Raw genomic sequence first — 20,562 nt, 5'->3', positions numbered from 1 at the left:
CTCCAATCAAGTAACTTAGAAGATCAGAATTCAATGTTAGACTCATCAGGCAGAAAATCTATGGCTTCACAGCCAAGATATTAAAAAAACAGATATATTGTCAGTAGAGTTAATGGATTTGGCTTTTATTTGGTTCAGTTTCATTTATTTGTTTTGGCCAGAAGCTGTAGCAAAAGTTATAAACAAGACAGGAAAAGGAAGGAATATAATCTTCAACCAATGAACTTATTCATAAGTATAAGAAGGATGTTGATAGTTGTCCAATTTCTTTGAGCTTTTACAATAATATAGTCATAATGCTAAAAGTCACATACTTAAAAATGTTGTTTAGGTCTAAATACATTTTTCTTTCTTTTTTCTTTTTTAAAGAAGAAAAGGTAGGGTAGTTGATGTAGGGGCATGAGAGTATATTTTCTCCATTATACAAGTAGAGGGGTTTTTCTTATCTTCAATAATCTAGTATGGATATTTAAGAATTGCAGCAAAATGTGGTAGAACAGAATGCTTCTCAGGAACTTACCATCCATCTGTTTACAACCTCTTCCCCTCTTGCCTTATTTTTTTGTTACACAAATAATGAAGGACTATGGCAGGACTAAACCATGCTTCATTTACAAAGATGATAACAGGTCTACAAAGAAGAGGACTCAGGTTAGCCACCAAAAGAAATTCCTGACTATGAATTCTCTCGTGATATCTGGTGCTGTTTCATATGTTAATGTTTCCTTTTCTACAAATCTTCTAAAAGGAGAGATGGTTATTTGTTAGAGACTATCTGTGGAGACTGCATTGAAGTCTGGACTAGATAACTGGACTAAATAACCTCTTTAACAGGGGTGTCAAACTCAAGGCCCGGGGCCGAATCCGGCCTGCAGGGTACGTAGATCTGGCCCACAGGGCCACCCTGGAAATAGCAAAGGACCGGCCCGCAGTGCCTCTGGCAGTAAAAACAGAGCTAGGAGGGATGCCTGTGGCCCTTCCAAGCTCTGATTTCACTGGGAGGGTTGCAGGAAGCCGTCACAGCCGAAAACGGAGCTTGGAAGCCATCGCAGCTGAAAACAGAGCCTGTTTTCTCTGGTAGAGCGCTCAGGCCACCACAGGTGCCCCTGACACAAGTGATGTTGCCTGGCAACGCCCATCCCAGCCACACCTCCTTGGCCGCCCAAGGTCAAACACAACACTGATACAGCCTTCAATGAAATTGAGTTTGACACCCCTGTTCTATAATAAGTCCATCATATCCTAAAAACCTGCTTTGGAACTGATTTTCAAAGAAAATATGAAGTTTCCAGAATAGGCGAAGAAAAAAATCTTTTTCTGAATGCCAAGTTTCAGAATGTTGTCTCAGATATCTGCAAATCCAGGTAGAATTGCATTAATATAGTTTTACTGATAGCAGCAGTTCATTTCCTGGCATTGTTGAATCAAATTCTCATTTCCTTACTGGTTATTGAGAAGAAAACCATTTGACAGGAAAGGGAGGCTACAATAACAGCCAAGAAGCTTTTGACAGTGATGTAAGTATAAATATTTTGTGTCATGGCTGACTGTAATAATCCTTCCACAAAAGAGTGGGGTCCTTACAATTATACCTCTGTTTGTCAGAAACATCTTGCCTTTCACCCAGTGTCTAGTAGTTTTCGGATAAACACTGGCTTTACATTCTGAACTTTTTTCTTCAAAATGATATATTTATAGAAGACTGCTATAACCATGCAGTCACCTTTTTGGGGCAATAATTCGAAGTGCATTTTAGCAGTTTGAGATGAGAAATAGCTATTATCATTGTCCATTACTATTCCATAGGCATAATAATTTCATAATGATTCAGGGAAAAAGTGCATACTCTGGACATGACTGAGGCAATTTCACATTTTCCTCTGGGGACATGTTTATTCCAAAATAAGTTCATTCAGCTCAGTGAAGCTTACTTTCAAGTAAATGTGCTAACACGATAGCCTGAAAGTGCAATCATATACATGTCTATTCATAAGTAGGATGAATGTATCTGTCAATTTTGATTTGTCATTTTTCCCAGGCTTTATTTTATTCTGCCTCCACAAGAGTTTCTGTGCTAAAACATTCCTACCATGTCAACCCATGTTATTCCAATTTCATTAGGAACAGAATGTAGAAAAAAGGATGTATATTTTTCTAATTAAAGAAACACCATTGCATGCGCCAAAGAAGGGCAGACTGAAGTTTAATTTCTATTAACCAGGATACAGTCTGGTTGTTTGAATTTGCACCAAGTGAAAATGTGAGGCTATAGTTCTTCAAAACAGTATTGAAGTCCATATTTATTTATTTTTATTGTAAGAATGCAAGAAGTATAGCAGAATTATTTGAGGACTAATCGCAGGAACAGAAACTGGTTTAACAATTTCTTTCTCCAGGGAAGGTTTTCAAGAAAGCTCAGGAACCTTAAGAGACAATAATATCATTAAATAGTATTTAACAATTCCTCATTTATAAAAGGTCTTTATATTCTGGAATAAGAAGGTTGCTTAAAAATAGGAATGAAAGAAGTTCTTATGATTTTCATGAACAGATAGTGATAGCAATACAATGTCAAAAAGATCCTCTTTAGATGACTAAAATAATGGTGCCATGCTAAAAAAAAAATGAATAGCAACTAAAAATAGGAGAGATATTATATTCCTTATAGCATTATTCCTATTGCGTCTCTAACAGTGAAGGAAGACCTGGTAGAAGTAAAATCCAGTATATATTTATCCATAACAATCTTTTAAAATGAAGACTGCATTTTTCCTCCACAGGCATATGTTCTTTCCCTCACTATAGAATGAGTATTAATCCACCTGGAAGTAAACCCTGCTGACAAAATTATTTGGGCTTGCCACATTTGTTTACTCCTCTTTGGTTACAGGCAGGCCTGTTAAGTCAAACAAGTTATAAAGGATGAAGAAAACAGTTCTACCTGCTGTGATCAATGCGCTATATAAGGGGTGTCAAACTGGCGGCCAGCAGGCCGGATGCGTCATGCACAGGCCACACCCACCCAGCTCCACAAATGGGAAAAATGATACAAAATGTCACACGATGGCAATGTGACGCTGCAAGTATGACCCCCGTGTTCTATATCTTCTAATATCTGGAAGCCTAAGGTACATAGCAATACTAGATGATGATGATGATAATGATGATGATGATGATATTATTATTCATTTAGTCATGTCTGACTCTTGGCAATTCTATGGGCCAAGTCTCTCCACATTTTCCAATCTTGCACTATTTCTTTGAGTTTTTCTATGCTCTGTCTGGTGTCAGCTCTGATAAGGTCGAGCCACCATGTTCCTCAATGGCTTGGTTTCCTTTTACCACTAACTCTTTCAAATGTATTTGCTTTCTCTGGTGAATTCCCTGCATGGCATGGCCACAGTAAGTGAGATGTAGAGTCGTGACTTTGCCTTCTAGTGACATGTCTCGTGTTATGCGCTCCAGTACTTATTTGCTAGTCACCTTTGCTGTCCAAGGCAGGATCCTTTTCCAGCACTACAGCGCAAATGAGTCAATTCTCTTGCTGTCTTGTTTTTTTAAGATCCAACTTTTACAATCATAGGTAGCTATGGTGAGCAGACAACAGAGCGGACGAAACTACATTTGTTGTCAGGCTGATGTCCTTGCTTTTCCATATTCAGCTCATGTTCATCATTGCTGTCTGACCCAGTGCAATCTGACATTTTATTTCTGTGCTGCATTCGCTCCTTTCAGCTATTTGCAATTCTAGTGAATTTTTCCACACATCCTATATCTTCACTGACAATTTATTATTTGAATGTTTCCATTGCTTGCAGTGGTCATGAGCTTTTTCGATGTTTAGGAAGAGGTCAAAATTCTCACTTTCTTCTTTGATTTTCTTGATCAGATGTTCCAGCCTTCTTTGGGTTCTGAGAGGAAACTTCTTCCACTAATCTTTACACTGATTTTTGAAAGGGGAGAAATTGCAACCTTCTTGCATTCCTTTCTCTATCTTAAGTGGGGTGGGGGGACATGATAGCAGTATCCCAGTATTTGAGAGGCTGCCATAAAGAGGAGGAGGTCAACTTATTTTCCAAAGCATCAGAGAGAAGGACAAGAAACAATGGATAGAAACTGGTCCAGAACGCGGCCGCGCGGGGGATTATGGGGGCGACGAGCCGCTCCCACGTGACACCTCTCCTGCGCGAGCTGCACTGGCTCCCGGTGGTCTTCCGGGTGCACTTCAAGGTGTTGGTGACCACCTTTAAAGCGCTCCATGGCTTAGGGCCGGGGTACTTACGAGACCGCCTTCTGCCACCAATAGCCTCCCACCGGCCAGTACGCTCACACAGAGTGGGCCTCCTCAGGGTGCCGTCCGCCAGACAATGTCGGCTGGCAACCCCCAGGGGGAGAGCCTTCTCTGTGGTGGCGCCCATCCTCTGGAACAACCTCCCCCCAGAGTTACGTACAATAACAGACCTCCAGATTTTTCGTCGGGCCCTGAAAACCCATTTATTTCAACTAGCTGGGCTGGCTTGAGTCAAATTTTAAACTGATTTTAAATTGGAATTGTTTTAATTACGGCCAAAATATTTAATTATTTTAATCAGTTTTTTAGATTTTGTATGTTTTGTATGTATGTCTTGTTTTTTACTTTGGCTGTTCACCGCCCTGAGTCCTATATTGGAGAAGGGCGGTATAGAAATTTAAACAAATAAATAAATAATCAAGGAGAGAAGCAACCTATAATTAAGGAGAAATCCCTAATAGTGAGGACAATTTTTTTTTAATTTGATTTATATGCTGCCCTTCTCCGGAGACTCAGGGCGGCTTACAGTGCGTTAAGCCAGTGTTTCCCAAACTTTTGACATATGTGTACCCCTTCTATAATTTTTGTAACGCTGAGTACCCCTCATAAAAAACATATGCTTTAATAAAAATCAAAATATATTTATTTTTTCTTTTTTTGGTACATACACAAAATAAACGAAAGTTATATTATAAAGAACATTTATTTGATTCAATGAGAAGGATGAAATTCTTTATGTTGAGATGACAGATCATCATAATTTGGTTCCCTGGTTGTTAATTTTAATCTGAGATGCAGTTCCACGTCCAATAGTCTGTTCTTTTTTTTCGACTTAATGTCTTTCCTTGTTCTGTGGGCGCAGCTAAGACGGTGCAGTGGATATTCCCACGTGATCCCCACCAAACTCCAGTGCAACGCATACCCCCACCAAACTCTTCCCGTACCCCTGGGGGTACGCGTACCACACTTTGGGAAACACTGCATTAAGCAATAGCCTTCATACTTTTGTATATTTTATACAAAGTCAGCTTATTGCCCCCACAAACTGGGTCCTCAATTTACCTATCTTAGAAAGGATGGAAGGCTGAGTCAACCTTGAGCCTGGCGAGATTCGATCTTACTTTAATTGCAGACACCTGGTATTAAATTACAGTGCTTCTGTCTGTTGAGCTATCCAGCTCCAATTAACCAGTGGAACAGCTTGCTGTCAGAAGTTGTGGGTACTCCATCACTGGAAGTTTTTAAGAAGAGACTGGATAGTCACCTATCTCAAATGGTATATGCTTGAGCAGGGGATTGGACTAGAAGGTCCAATCCAAGGTCCCTTCCAGTTCTATTCTGATTAATATTGATATTGTACAGTATATGTACAGGTAGTATGGATTTTGGTGATATCAAACTTATTCGGACCGCATCAAAATGCAGTGCATAATTTGACTTTAATCTTTGCCACTAACAATTCATGATCTGAACCACAATCAACACTTGGATATGTCTTAATAGCAAAGCCTGGATCAATTCCTTGATGACTGAATAGGACATAGTCAATCTGATAATGTGATGACTAAGTTTATAAGAGATGCTTGCATTGTTTGAACCTTATATTCATGATCCTTTATCTGTTTTGTTGGAAAAATTGTACGAGACAATCATCTCCATCATGCCTCTCACCTAGTCCAAAATGACCAGTGATGCCTGTTTCCACTTGTTTGTCAATTTTTGCATTGACATCACCCAGAACGTAAATACTGTCTTTTTGGGGGGCACTTGTTTCAGAGTTTATTGGACCATGATATAAAAGCCCCCTATTTCAAGCTCTGTGGCAGCAGTTGTTGGGGCATAGATTTGAATAATTGTGATGTTGAAGGGCTTGGTATGAATTCTGATGGTCATGGTTTGGTCACTGGCAGTTGAGAAGCTTTCCGCTTCTAGCAATTTTCTTGCTTACAATATTGTGGTACCACTCTATTTGTTTTCCTGGTATCATGTCCTGAATAATAGACAGTGAAGTCCTCAGATTGGAAAAAGACAATGACCGACCAGTGTAACTTAATGACACCAAGGAGATCAAATCTCACATTTGACAATATTTAGTTTATCCTGACTGATTCCTCTGACATTCCATGTGGTTATCCAATGTATAGCTGTGCAACACAGACATTTGCTTACTCCACTGCCAGCCTCAGAACTGGGATTCCTATTGTCATATTGTTGGTCCCTATCTGACATGTTTGAGACCCTTCCCATAGAATTTTCTTGGTGAGAAGTAGATTGCCAGGTCTTTCTCCAACCCTGTAACTCACTATACTAGCTATCAATCTTATCTGGCTAAAAGGCTTAACCTTTGGCTGACTATAGTGCTCTTTCCTTAATGATCTTAGAAAGAATATATAAGAATAACTCCTTCCTAGAATATGTGTGCCCCCTAAACTGAAATTACAAGGAATATTCTTTTTTCATATTCATGTTACATACACATCTGCAGTATTATTATTCTCAACAAAGTGTCATTTTACCAAGCCATAGAGATCAATTTTATATTCTCTTACTACTATATAACTCCAACTTCTTTGTGAAATATAATATTGCCAAGTTTTGCTTGGCAGCAGCCAAAATCTTTGGAAAACTGAATTGCCAGCTAGAGTCAATCAAGCTCAATATGTTTCATGTCTAACTATTATATTGTTACCATAATTTCAAGTTGCAGTTGATTTTGTGCAGTTGATTTTGTACAGTTTTGGTTACCATGGCTTATTCTATAGGTTTTAAGGAAAAAGAATACAGATTTACACATTTTATCTCTCTATGTTTTAATTCTACATTTATCATCCTTAGAGTTTTTAGATACAGATGCTTTTATATGATAATTCTTAATTTCTTAGTTTTTACCTTAATATTGGTAAAAAAAATTGAAACAAATTTATTGTAACGATATCAGATCCCTTCATACTGATAAGTAGACTTTCATGGACAATATTAAAATCACTAAATTACTTTAAATTCATAGTTTAGAGAAATTTTCAGATTTGCAACTAGTCATAGACATCTAACAAAATCATCCCTCCAGATGTGTCAGAAATACAATTTCCAGAATTCTCAGCCATCATATTCTTTGGCTGATTTGGATATGAATTTTGGAGACTGTAATTTCAAACTAATTGAATGGTATCAGGTTGGAAAAATATTTTTAATTCTAAGACTATGGTCAGGGCTTGAATCAAAAGTCACAAAATTATAAACCCATCTAAAAGGCTCTTCAGACACTCCTTCTCGACTATTGTTTCTAAAATGTAGTGGTAATATTAATTTACAATAGAAAATATATTTAGAAAACAGTATTCATCATTATCATCATCAAAATGAATACGAAATAAAGCCAATAAATAGGAATTTTGAATTCATGAATTGGAATATATCATGTTTTCCCAAAAATAAGACCCTGTCTTATATTTTTTTTAAACCCTGAAATAAGTGCTTGGCCTTATTTTCAGGGAGGTCTTATTATTTTGGGGCGTGCGGAACAAGACGGGGTTCCTCTTGCTGTCTTACCTGATTTCCAGCTCTGTCTCCCTAACCTTAAGCAGAGGAAATGGCAGGGACTGGCTGCACAATGTGTTTAAATATTTTCAGGGAGGTATTATTTTTCGGGGAAACACGGTAATTTACTTTATTGATAATATATTTGATAAATGATAATAATAACAACAATTATATATTCCTAATATATTGTGGAGCTGGCTGTGACTGATATAAATCCAGAGGTCTCTATCTAATGATGGAACTGCTTCTTTCTGGAATACCCTAAGATTCTTCAAAATATCTTCATAGCAAAGAAGAATGGGAAGATTTTCAAGATAGGAAAAAAGGAATCAAAACTGTGTGATCACTTTTTGTCTGTTTTATATTATTTATACGCACCCATTTTATGTTAATTATCCCAATATATAAAAGGATAATCTAAGATTCCATATACTATGTTTTGAATTAAAATAAAGCAGTATCTGTTGTGAAAGAGATTTGAAATATAAGGCTATAGGAATGCAAAATCCTGCTTTATCTATGACTAGCTGATAACCCGGTGTTGTCTGGGTATTTATTTATCCCAATCCTGTACTAGACCCCACAGTATTTTTTCCAGAGAGTAAGTCATCTGTGTACCAAATTTGGTTGAAATTGCTAAGAACCAATCCCCCTTACCAGAGGGAGCCCCCTTGTGGAGTACTGTGAAGCTGTTACCACTGTGCAACTTCACTGTGTTGTACAGAAGAAGCCATTTTAAGGCACAACAGGCTGTCTCTTAAAGAACGTGAATCCAAAATGTACACTATTACTGTCAAAAGTACTGTGATTTGACACTATAGATATAATTTATTCCTTTTTATTTCAGCGGCCCAGGCTTTCAGAGGTATGCTGGAACACACACACACACACACACACACACACACACACACACTCACACACACCGAGGGGTGTTAGGGATGTCTTTTCCCCACAGTATTTTTTTCCAGAGAGTAAGTCATGTGTGTACCAAGTTTGATTGAAATTGCTCAAGGCGTTCCAGAGTTATGCTGGAACATACACACACACACACATCCATTTATAGATGACAGACAGACAGACAGACAGACAGACAGACAGACAGACAGACAGACAGATTATGGACAGAGTTCTCTACTTGAAGGACTGTCCAATCCAAATTTGGTTTCAAAATAAAGAATTATGAGAAAAAAGTCATATAGTCAGAGTTAGTAAAGAGGCATAAGTCACTGGAAATATCTGATTCATAACCAGCCCTCTGTTAAGACATGCTCCTAGAAACACCACTCCATTGCTAGAATCTGGAAAACCAAAGTGACCAGCTTTTCTTACCAAAACTTACTAAATATATTTTTATAGTGATCAGATCTAGAGTAATACTCTTACCCTCATTTTACTTAAAAAAAATTACTGTATAATGTTGAGGGGCAGCCAATTTTGCATCTACATATATTTTAGAGATACTCACTAATGCAAATTCCTTGTTCAGAATCATCTGCTCCACTAGTGATGACTCATTATGGAACAGATGAGGTTGCATGTGGCTCCACATGTGAGGAAACCACCAGAATTCGTCTACAGATCCCAACAACAAGTCATCTCCTTCATCTTCTTCAACGGTTCCTAAGAAATGAAAGGCAAATGTTATATCGTAAAGGACATGATGATACAATTATTTTCAGATAAGTGATAGTATAAAATATATTAGTTTTGGTGTCTTGCTTATGTTTTTTAAAAAATTCTTAATAGATAGAATTTGTCAAGTTTCCGAAAGATGCCCTAATTAATTCATGAGCCATGATCCAAACTTCAAAGGAAATATAGTAATTTATTAGGAGCAATATTCCGGCAATACTCGGATGCAGTCAGGACTGATCCCACGTAGATTTACGTTCCCCTATGACCCTGTCTCTCCCCTCCCCCTGGCTATGTCATAAATCACATTCTCCAATTAACCACTTTGACTGGCTGTGAAACCTAACACCCTCCTTCTGATTGCGGTCAGAAAATGTATGGAATTCACTTCAGTTCTCCCTCCCTCCTGCTCATGGCAACTTGAAAGCTTTGCAAGTTGACAGAATTATTTATTGGCCAAGTGTGATTAGACACACAAGGAATTTATCTTTGGTGTATATGCTCTCAGGAGAATAAAATACATTCATCAAGAATAAAAAGATACAATTCTTAGTGATAGTCAAGATTACTAATAAGCTATCAAATCGTTCTAGGAAACAAGTAAAAATAATATTAATTAAAAGATACAAGCACATGGTTATAGTAATAAGTGAGAAGAGATAGTAAGGAAGAGAATAATAATAATAATATAGTCTTAGTAAATTATTTGACAGTGTTGTGGGAATTAATAGTTTATCAGAGTGATGGCATTTGGGAAAAAACTGTCCTTGTGTCTAGTTGTTCTGGTGTGCAGTGTCCTATTGCATCGTTTTGAGGGTAAAAGTTGAAACAATTATGTCCAGGATTGAAGGGGTCTGTAGATATTTTCACAGCCCTCTTTTTGACTCGTGCAGTATACAGGTCCTCAATGGAAGGGAGGTTGGTAGCAATTGTTTTTTCTGCTAAAGTTCTAATTATCGGTTGAAGTCTGTTGCAGAACCAAACCAGACAGTTATGGAGGTGCAGATGACAGACTCAATAATTCCTCTGTAGAAGTGTATCAGCAGCTCTTTAGGCAGTTTGAGCTTTCTGAGTTGGCACAGAAAGAACATTCTTTGTTGTGCTTTTTTGAAAGTTCATATAAAATTTAAAGGCAGTATCAAAAAAGAATTGTTAGCAAAATGACTTCATGCAGGAACTAATGTGCTTAGCACATATGTCTTCAACAGGTTTGGGAAGTCTGCATATAATGCATTAAAACACCAGGAATTCTGGGATAAAATATAAATATTGGTTTTTGTAGAATCTAAGCAACATTTTTTTTTGCATTGAACACTATCCTGAAACCAATTATAAGGTCCTGCCTAGCAGGAAATATGCAGGCTTAGAATCTATATGCATGTTTGAGATAGGCTGCAATCAGATGAAAAGACAGCTTTCTTTGTGCATTGCCTTGCACTTCATGGTCCTATATACTGTAAGGACTTTGTTAGCTGGATTGAATGTTCTGTAGTTTCCAAGAAAATTCTCAACGATATCCTTGAATGCTTTCTGGGCAATTTTCTCTGGCCCCGCTAACAGATCTTCAAACTGCTTGTCATTGGTGATTTTTCTGATCTGTGGACCAACAAAAATGTCTTCCTTAATTCTGGTATCAGATATTCTTGGAAATATCTGTCTCAAATATTGAAAACTTTTACCTTGCTTGTTTATTATTTTTACAAAATTTTTCACCAGTCGAAAAGCCAAAACAAAAATACCTTTGTCAGACCAGCAATTGGTTCATGTGCCACATGTTTCTGTCCTGGAACTAAATTTTTTCAGAGTGGCTATTTCTTTTTAATGTAATGAACAAGAAGCAATGAGTGGAAACTAATCAAAGAGAGAAGCAACTTCAATTAGAAATAAGGAGAAATTTCCTGACAGTTAAACAATTAATCAGTGGAACAACTTGCCTCCAGAAGTTGTGAATGCTCTAACACTGGAAATTTTTAAGAAGATGTTGGATAATCATATGTCTGAAGTGGTGTAGGGTTTCCTGCCTAAGCAGGGGGTTGGACTAGAAGACCTCCAAGGTCCCTTCCAACTCTGTTATTCTATTCTATTCTATTCTATTCTATTCTATTCTATTCTATTCTACCCTACCCTACCCTACCCTACCCTACCCTACCCTAATGAGATTGTCTTGCATGGCTGTCCCATTCGTATATGTAATAATAACTGTACATGGTATATCCAACCTGCATTCCAGCAGTAGAGACACACTTTTAAATCTCCACAGATATTCTAGTTGTACTTGGTGTACCAGGTGTGCTTCAACAACAGTTCCATGTTTTCATATGTTTGTTTCATGTGTGCAACATAACCCATAAATGGTGTACATTGCCAAAACAGGCGACTTCTATAAAACAGTACATGATAGGTTAAATTACAGGTTGCTTTCATGATTAGCAGCCAAAAATCCATAAAATACACCCAAAAGTGTTCAGGAAACAAAATTGTCCCATATAATAATAATAATTATTATTTAATATTATTTGTTCATAACAATGTGAAGAAACAGCTACCAGTTCTTTAGCTGATCTTGGGCTTCATATGCATCTAGTTCTTCCCAAGAACCTAGGATTCATAATGTATCAGCAGAGTTCAGCGCAGCCTTTTGTAATTGACAGATGGACCCTTTGTCAGCGCACAGATTTCCTAAGTGTCATCTAAGATGTTTTTGGTATGGCACCCAATATACCCACTAGGACCATCACTAGGATGGTCAGTTTATGCCATAACATTTCAATTTTGATTGTCAGATCCTGATGCTTTGTGATCTCTTCCAATTCTTTATCTTCTATTTCTGGTATTGCCACATCAATTACTCACACTCTCTTCTTTTCAACCAGAGTTATATTTGGTCGTGTTATCAGTCTGTATTCAGAAATCCTACAATATTTTACCTCATTTTAAAATTATTTTTTCAACTAAATATTCCAACAATTTTTCATTACTGGTACATGATAATTTTTACAGGTGATCCAGTGAATCATTTTGGTCACTGTGTTACGTCATTGTTTGTACAATTAGTTCGTACAATCTTCTTGCATGAACTGAATTTAAGAAATTACTGTGTTTTCTGTCTCTTTGCACAGACTGCACTTTAAATTTATTTTTAAATTTAAAGTAAAGAAGTAAAAAATATTGATTTGATGAATTTTCAGTTCTGCTCTTGATTGAGTTAATTTCAATAGCTTGCTCTTGGGCTGTCAGAATGAGGGTGGTTTTTTTTTTTAATGTTCTGATTGCAATCCAGGTCCAGTCTTTATCCACTTCCCCCTCGATCTTTTGTAGAAATTGGACTATGCAATACATTTCCTTTTACAATATTTTGATATTCACTTTATTTAATGTATATTTAGTAAGTTCCAATTTTGAACTTGCAACAATGCTTGGCTGTCTTTTACATAACCGGTCAAAGCACACTCTTCTTGATTGACAGTTTGACTTAAAGTAAACCTCTGCTTCCATTTCTGAGGAGCAGGTATAATCTATCCATATCACTACAGGAATGAAATATAAGATCAATAGTTATGAGTTATTTTTGTTTTTCAGTTCAAATTGTCTAGTTCAGCTTATGTTCAGTTAATAATTCTTACAGTGTATCGTACCATAGGTATGGCCCAAATATTGATAGCTTTGATGGTGTTTCAACCATTCAATTTTGTCTTTAGCAATTTTCTCACTCTTTGAATATATTCTTTACTAATCACCTTTTTTAAATTTGTCCATACTTTTTGTTATCCAACTATAAAATACTCAGATACTTGTAGGCTTCATCTCAAAGGCTCTTGAGATTTGGTCATTTGGCATTTCAATTCCATTACTATTTATGATTTATTGGCTGATTGTTTGCTACTGGAACACATTTTTCTAGGTCAAATTCTATATCTATGTAAAAAAAAATATTATGACAATGTTTGTCAATGACGGGATTTCAATTTCCGATTTTCCATAAAACTTCATATCATCCATAGAAAGCAAATGAGGGATTTTATTAGCATTTTTATGCTGCTTGGTAGCCAAGATTTTTTTTTTGTTCAAAATAACTGAAAGTGTGATCATAGCAATGACAAGATAGTAAGGGTGATAATGAATCACTCTGGAGGATTTTATAATGGTTGTCACATAGTTAGCCAGATGTTCAACACTTGATTTGGCATTTTTTGTTCACTTATTAAGGATAGTCAGATGTGCACGTTTGATGGTGATATAAATACCGTTGCAGGATGTAACCTTTTCTGAGTAAAGCAAAGGTCCAGCTAATCCTGTCTTGTCTCCATCATAGTGATAAATCCGATCCTTTGGAAGCTCTCTCATGAGAGAAACTATTATTTCTTATTATTGTCTATTAATTACAGGCTAGGGAAATTGTTACCCTGAACAACAAAAGTCATGAGAATTAAACAGACACATAAGCCCCCAAAGTAAGCATTTCAATTCCAAATCCCCACAAGCAGAATACAAATCACCATCTTTTCAAACAGAACCTTCCAGATTTAGTCCTCCCAATGATTTATTTAGGAGCAAAAGAAGGAATAAACAATGACCTATAATAAATCTCCAAAGACTGTTCCCCGCCCCCCCCTTGCTGGGGATCTAATTGAGATTGGTTGTTTTATCATTTCTATTCTGAACATGATACTACAATATATCCAAGGGTGGGATTCAATTTTTTTTACTACCGGTTCTGTGGGTGTGGCTTGGTGGACGTGGCAGGGGAAGGATACTGAAAACCTCCATTCCCATCCCACTCCAGGGGCAGGCTACTGCAAAATCCCCATTTCTTCCCGATCATCTGGGACTCAGGAGGCAGAGAATAGATGGGGGCAGGGCCACTCAGAGATGGTACTTACTGGTTCTCCGAACTACTCAAAATTTCCGCTACCGGTTCTCCAGAACTGGTCAGAACCTGCTGAATACCACCTCTGAATATATCAAAGTAAAATAGAATGAAATCATATTGCAATACTCCTGGAACCCATCTTTTTAACCTATAAACTTCTGGCAGATTCACAATCTTATATTCCTTTTTTGAAATCCTACATTCAATATGTGTTCAGGAACCAGAATTGTGCATTCGGGAAGAAATCAATGAAGCAGACAAGTTTCCATATACTGATAAAGCTTGCTAAAATTTCCATAAGACTGATACAACAAAACTTGTTCCTCATCTTATCTTAAAAACTTATTTGGCTAAACAAGCCACATTTGTATTAATTAAAGGACACTGTCCATGTTTTATTTATAATTTGATAATAAGGTATACATTTGTATGGATAATGGCAGGCTGCCTCTAAGTTGAAATGACAAAGCAACAGTACCAACCTAAAAAGTAGGGCTTGCTTAACAGAATACATAGTACAACAATGGCTTAATGGAAGTCACAAACCTATCTTGTGGATTTGTGCTATTTTAGTGAGTCTTAAAAACCTCTATAGAATACATAATCATAAGCATGTTCACCGTATTTAAGCCTTAGCATCATTTTATATTCCATATGGATTTAATTCAGGCTAATTTCTATTTCCAAATAGAAAAAAATATGACATGATATATATTTTATCAGTATATTCCTATAGGAGATTAGAACGGACTTGAATAACTAAAACTAATAATATGATCACATCAAAAACTTGAAAGTTGGTGTTAGCGAAATATTCAGTAGGAACGTGGAACACAATTTTAAAATATTTTGCTCAATAATTTACAAGTTGTGTGAATTATTTAAATGTGGATACCCTTGAAGAATTTGGAAAAAAAATATCTATTACTTATGATAGGCTATTACGTTATTCTCAGAGTGATATATTCATGAATGAGAACTTATTTGCACTTGGCAACCATTTCTGGAGGACAGAAATAGATGCTGCTGTTCTCTATTAATCTCTCAGTCACTGAATACACCCTCAAGCTTCATTTTTCTCTGAAGTACATTTTTCCATATTATGTTGCTTGGAGACTTGCATCTATTTTGAATTGTATGCGTCAGTTTTAATCCAAGCAGCTAATTAGCTATTTCACATAGGCAGAAATGTCTGTCTTTACCATAGAGGTAGTCCTTGAGTTACGACCATTTGTTTAGTGACTAAAGTTATGGCCGTAAGGAACAAGTAGTACTTACTGAACAAATGATACATATGCCTAGTCCACAAAGTTATGGTAAATCTCTGGCAAGTGCCTTCTTGAAAAAGGAAGATTGGAAAATACATTATCCAGATTACTGTCAAATCAGGGAACATGGTAATTTGCAGGCTATACTGAACTCTGCAACTTCATGTCAAGACATTTCAGTCTAGACAAGAGTTTCTCAAGTAGACTTAGAGCAGGGATGACAAAGTCACGATGACACATTGTCATCACATGACGTATCACAACTTCCCCCCCTTTTGGTAAACCGGGGGTGGGCGTGGCCAGTGCGTGACGCATCTGTTTGACACCCCTGTCTTAGAGTGTTAGTAAAGAACGGGTACAGTTTAAATAATAATGAAGTTATGTACTGGGATGAGTAGCACCCCTCACAGGATAAATAAATAATTTTATTTATCTTCAGAAAATAACTTCAAATGAAAGGTAGCCAGTTATTTGGATCTGTCATTATATATTTCTTTTCACTTGATAGAAACTACTTTCCCTGAACTAGTATCTACTTAGATTTATTATCTTGTTTATTACCTTTCATATTGCAGGGATAATCCTGGAAAAAATATCTAGAATTCTTTATGAACATGGCTTAGATGTAACGCATTAAAACCATTGAATCATATCTCCTTTGTACCTGCTTTTAGCCAATTTCTTCAATTACATCTCCCTTCCATGCAACATTATGTGTGGTTCTAGTACATTCTTCAGCCCCTGATAAATTTATTTTGGGATATGAGGAAATAGAGTGAACAGGGGAGAGTAGAGAAAAAATGGCATTCTATGTTGGGCAAGTAAGAGCTTTGTTGTGTACAAACAATTGTTCTGTTTGTTTTTAAGTCCATACTGAATTTTATTTTGCCTTCACAAGAATTTTGTTCAGAATGGATGGAGTCTATTTCATTCCAGAGTGTTTTGGAGAATTAAGGGAAGCAGATAACAAAATGGTGTGTACACAGGTCTGAGTATACTCTCTAAAATATGAAAATATTGATGTAAATAATATAGAATCAAAAAGTTCAAAATGTACATTTAGTACATTACAATATTTGCTTCATGATATTTCTAAGTACGTGATTTGTGCTTCATTTAATTTCATTGAATTGGTGTTTAGATTTTGGAATTTTTCCTTTACTGTCAGAAGCCTTGTGCTTCTGACAGTGGGAAAAAAATATATTGTGAAGTTTCTAAGAAATCAATGAAGAGAGAGTGAAATACATTAAAAACCGGTCTTTCATTTAAATACGTCCCTGTGACAATATGAGATAAAGAAAAGAGATTCCAGACATTTTAGCTGGTTGCCAGTAGAAAGGATTTTTAAAAGTTGAAGTTCATTTCAGCAGCTAATATATTTCCTTTGAGCTCTTTCCTTCTTTCATTACCTTAATCTGACAATGTGGATAGCAAAGAAATAATGTGGAGAGCATCTATTATATTTTCATCTTAAAGATATTAATGAAGTACAGAACTAAAGCTACTGAAAAATAATTTAGAAACTAAAACCTAATTCAGCCCTCTCTTATTCCTGAAAAAGCAACAATATAACTAGGAAGTTATATTATATATAGCCAACCATACAGAGGCTAATCACACAGTGGGGAACTCAAGGCAATGCTCAAAGGCACTTTCTGTTGATTAATTCACATGTTGTCAGGGTTCTTTTTAAAGATTAGTAGCCACCCTTCTTCATAACCTGGAGAAGTTATGCATATTTCTTAGTGAGTCCAAATTATGACAAAAGGAGCAATAAGGTGCTATTGCTGCTTGCATCTTCATTTTGTTATTTGCCACTGAGAGGTGTGGGCGTGTGTTTGTGTGTATGTTTCTCTCTCTGTGTGTGCTTTTAATATAAGTTTATTGTCTCACATATACTTTCCTAAAAATAAAATTTACTTGGCTTTCAAACAGGCAACACACACATGCTTGCTTCTATAATTCAAGGTAAAGACTGTTCCGATAACAATCTATAAATTAATTATGGAGGAAAGTAGTGTTACCTTATATTTTCTGCATTATGCAGCTCCCACAGGTTGAGTGCAAATAAAATTTAGCATGCTACTATAAACTTCTGAAGGCTATAATACTCAATGAAGTAATGCAATGTCACAAATGGTATTATATTATCTTTTCTTGGTAGCTCATGATGTGAAAGCAGTTACGGCTCCATATTATCACCACATGACTAACTGGGTTTTGGGCTACATGGCAAACTTTAAGCATATTCCAACACTATTCAATTTATATCTAAATAATAGCAACACCAGCTGGGGATCATTTCATATATGCACTGTTCAAAAGGACTGAGCAGTGAACTCTTCTACTGTCTACTGCAAGGGTGTCAAACCTGCATTGGCATCCCGTGACATATCGGGACTTTTTCCCCCTTCGCTAAACCGGACGGGGGCGGGACAACACGTGACGCACCCAGCCTGCGGGCCACGAGTTTGACACCCTTGGTCTACTGTAATGCATTCTAATTTTTTTTTCTTCAACTTAAACCATGCTGAAAATGCAAAGTACTTGTACAGTAATGCCAAATCCTAACTAATCTCTTCTATTAATTTCTGAAAAGTAAATAGGTCAATAATGAAGTTGAGATGGTGAGATGCAGACTGGATTTATGGAAACCACACTGACCGCTGTGAAGCCTTTAATCTTTGCTTACTTTTAAAGCTGCCTCTTAATGAAGAAATATAGTTGAGAAACAGACAGCAAATGAATAAAGTTTAAACAGGCATTAAAAAGAAACTGGAAGCAGAGTGGAGAAATACACAAAATGTGCCTGGAAGCAGGTAATACTAATCTGCAGGATCAGCACATGGGGGCAAAATCAATTAATTACTTAGGAGTCAAAATGTGAAGTAATCCTCTTTTCATTTAATTTAAATTCCTTTTAAATCACATCTTTTCTCCTTCGGACCATACAAATCCTTCCAGGATGCCTCCTTGCTTATGTCACAGTATTTTGGTAAGACTAATTTGTATCCATGTAAAGTCACAGCAGGGCGTGTATCATGCAAATATGACTCTTGTTTAAAACGTGAGAACTCTCAAATATCTACATTTTCTGTTTTATTCTATATAACAGAATGAAAAAAAGTTGTTTATGGAATCTTTGTCTTAATATAAATACCTGATGGTCCTATTTACTCTTTATAAATCTTCTGTTAACATTATCTGTTTAAGAAAATGACTAGACTATTTTTCTATGTAATTTTAGCACGATTTTGAAATAAACCTCCAGTTCCCATACAGTCTGTTGGAGAGTTGAAATGCTCAAAATTGAAATATGCACATTAAAAAAAAAGAATTATATATTTCAGAGACATTGATAAACATATATCAATTTAATAAGATATAGATTCATAGTGAATTTTCATGCGATAACTGTGTACATTTTGATATTTATCAAGGTTGTTAAAATTTTTAAATTTAAAAATAAGTAGAGATAGTTTTGCAATTTTAAAATATTTTTCTTCTACTTGCCTAAAGAAATATTATTTCAAAACAAATATTCAGGAGGTTCAAAGCAGTAGAACTGAATAATTATAAACCGGAGTTAATATTTATGAACAGTTTTGTAGTAACTGATTTTTAAAACAGGGTTTGTTTAGAACAGGAAATTCTTGTATTTTAACTTTAAAAAAATTGTAATTTTAATATTAAGGTATTTGCAATATAATGAAAAATGTCTCTAATGTTTTTCATAGGCTTTTAACTGCTATTATGTGGTTCCTGCTTACCTGTATGGTAAAACTTTCCTGAAAATCCAAGGTTGAAGGTAAAATTTGCAACCTGACTCCTTAGTAATACTTGTGTCTCCAGTAAAGCCTGAAAAAAACATATAGGAAACTTTAGATTTTAAAAAATCAACTATAAAAGATTAAAAGAAAACCCTATCACAACTTTTTTTTTGTCAGTAAAACTGACAATTGTCCGAGATGTAAGATTAATGTCAAAGAATGCTATCACAATAGCCTATATCAGTGGTGATGAACCTTTTACTCACCAAGTGCCAAACAAGTACGCGCTTTGCGTGCATGCATGCCATCCACACTAATGCGCGGCTCCTCCCACATGCGCTGAGCATGCAACTGCACCATCTGTGCATGCACATGAGTTTGCGTGACCTGTGTGCTGCGCGTACAACCACACATATCTGCGCATATGCAACGCTTTTGTGCGGCTCTCCCTGTTGTGGCCCGCCAGCGGCCTGCGCGGATCATGGCTGATCCCGACGACGAGGAGGCTGGTGTGGTGTCGCGCCAGCAGCCTGCACAGCCGGCGCTCGCGTCGGACAGCGAGGAGGCTGAAGAGGATGTGGTGCCAGAGGCAGAGACTCAGCCAGGGCCTTCAGAACCTCCAGAGGCTCCTTCAAGTGGAGAGAGCAAAGTGGAGGAGCCTCTCCTCAATGCTCGAGCACGCAGGGCTGCCAAAAGGCAGGAGTGGCTACTCAGGAGGAGGAGGTCTCCTCGAGAGTAAGGCTTGAGGATAATTGGCCACTCCTTTAGCCTATTTAAGTCACACACCTTTAGTAAGTTTCTTGCTAGAAACAACAAATTATCATCAGAGCATTTTTGGAAAAGTCTTATCATATCTTGTTTTCTGGGCTGGTTGCCAACCTTTGCCGGACTTTGGTTTATTCTTGCTACTTAATAAATTTGATAAGGACCATTGGTGTGTGTCAATATCCTCGGGAATCTGGAGCTGGGGCAGAACACTCCCGTGCACTGCACATGCAATCGCACCATCTGCACATGTGCATGTTTTTTGCATGCACAATGCACACACAAATGCGCAGGAGAGCTCGAAGATCTACTGTGTCCCTTGAATTGCATGCATGTGCCCCAGAGGCCTGGACACCAGCTGGCGCGCCATCGTGCATACGCAGTTGCAAGTGAGTTGGATGACAGCTTGTGGGCCCGGAAAGATGA

General features: G+C 36.9%; 1 protein-coding gene across 2 annotated transcripts in view; it reads right to left on the bottom strand.

Moving 5' to 3' along the window:
- LOC139320031 (bifunctional heparan sulfate N-deacetylase/N-sulfotransferase 4) overlaps positions 1-20,562 on the bottom strand; it is a 142,967-nt gene that overhangs the window by 56,209 nt on the left and 66,196 nt on the right. For both annotated transcript variants that reach the window (XM_070948133.1, XM_070948134.1), the window contains exons 2-3: positions 19,372-19,459; positions 9,297-9,451 (exon numbers count right to left, since the gene is read on the bottom strand). In XM_070948133.1, coding sequence (XP_070804234.1) covers positions 9,297-9,451; positions 19,372-19,459 — 243 coding nt within the window. The remainder of the gene's footprint in view (positions 1-9,296; positions 9,452-19,371; positions 19,460-20,562) is intronic.

Source organism: Pituophis catenifer, unplaced genomic scaffold, assembly GCF_029215685.1.
Source record: "Pituophis catenifer annectens isolate HBS135680 unplaced genomic scaffold, rPitCat1.0.hap2 SCAF_8, whole genome shotgun sequence".
NCBI classification, from domain to species: Eukaryota; Metazoa; Chordata; class Lepidosauria; order Squamata; family Colubridae; genus Pituophis; species Pituophis catenifer.
Note: the sequence above shows the minus strand (reverse complement) of the source record. Positions and strands in the feature narration are given on the sequence as shown.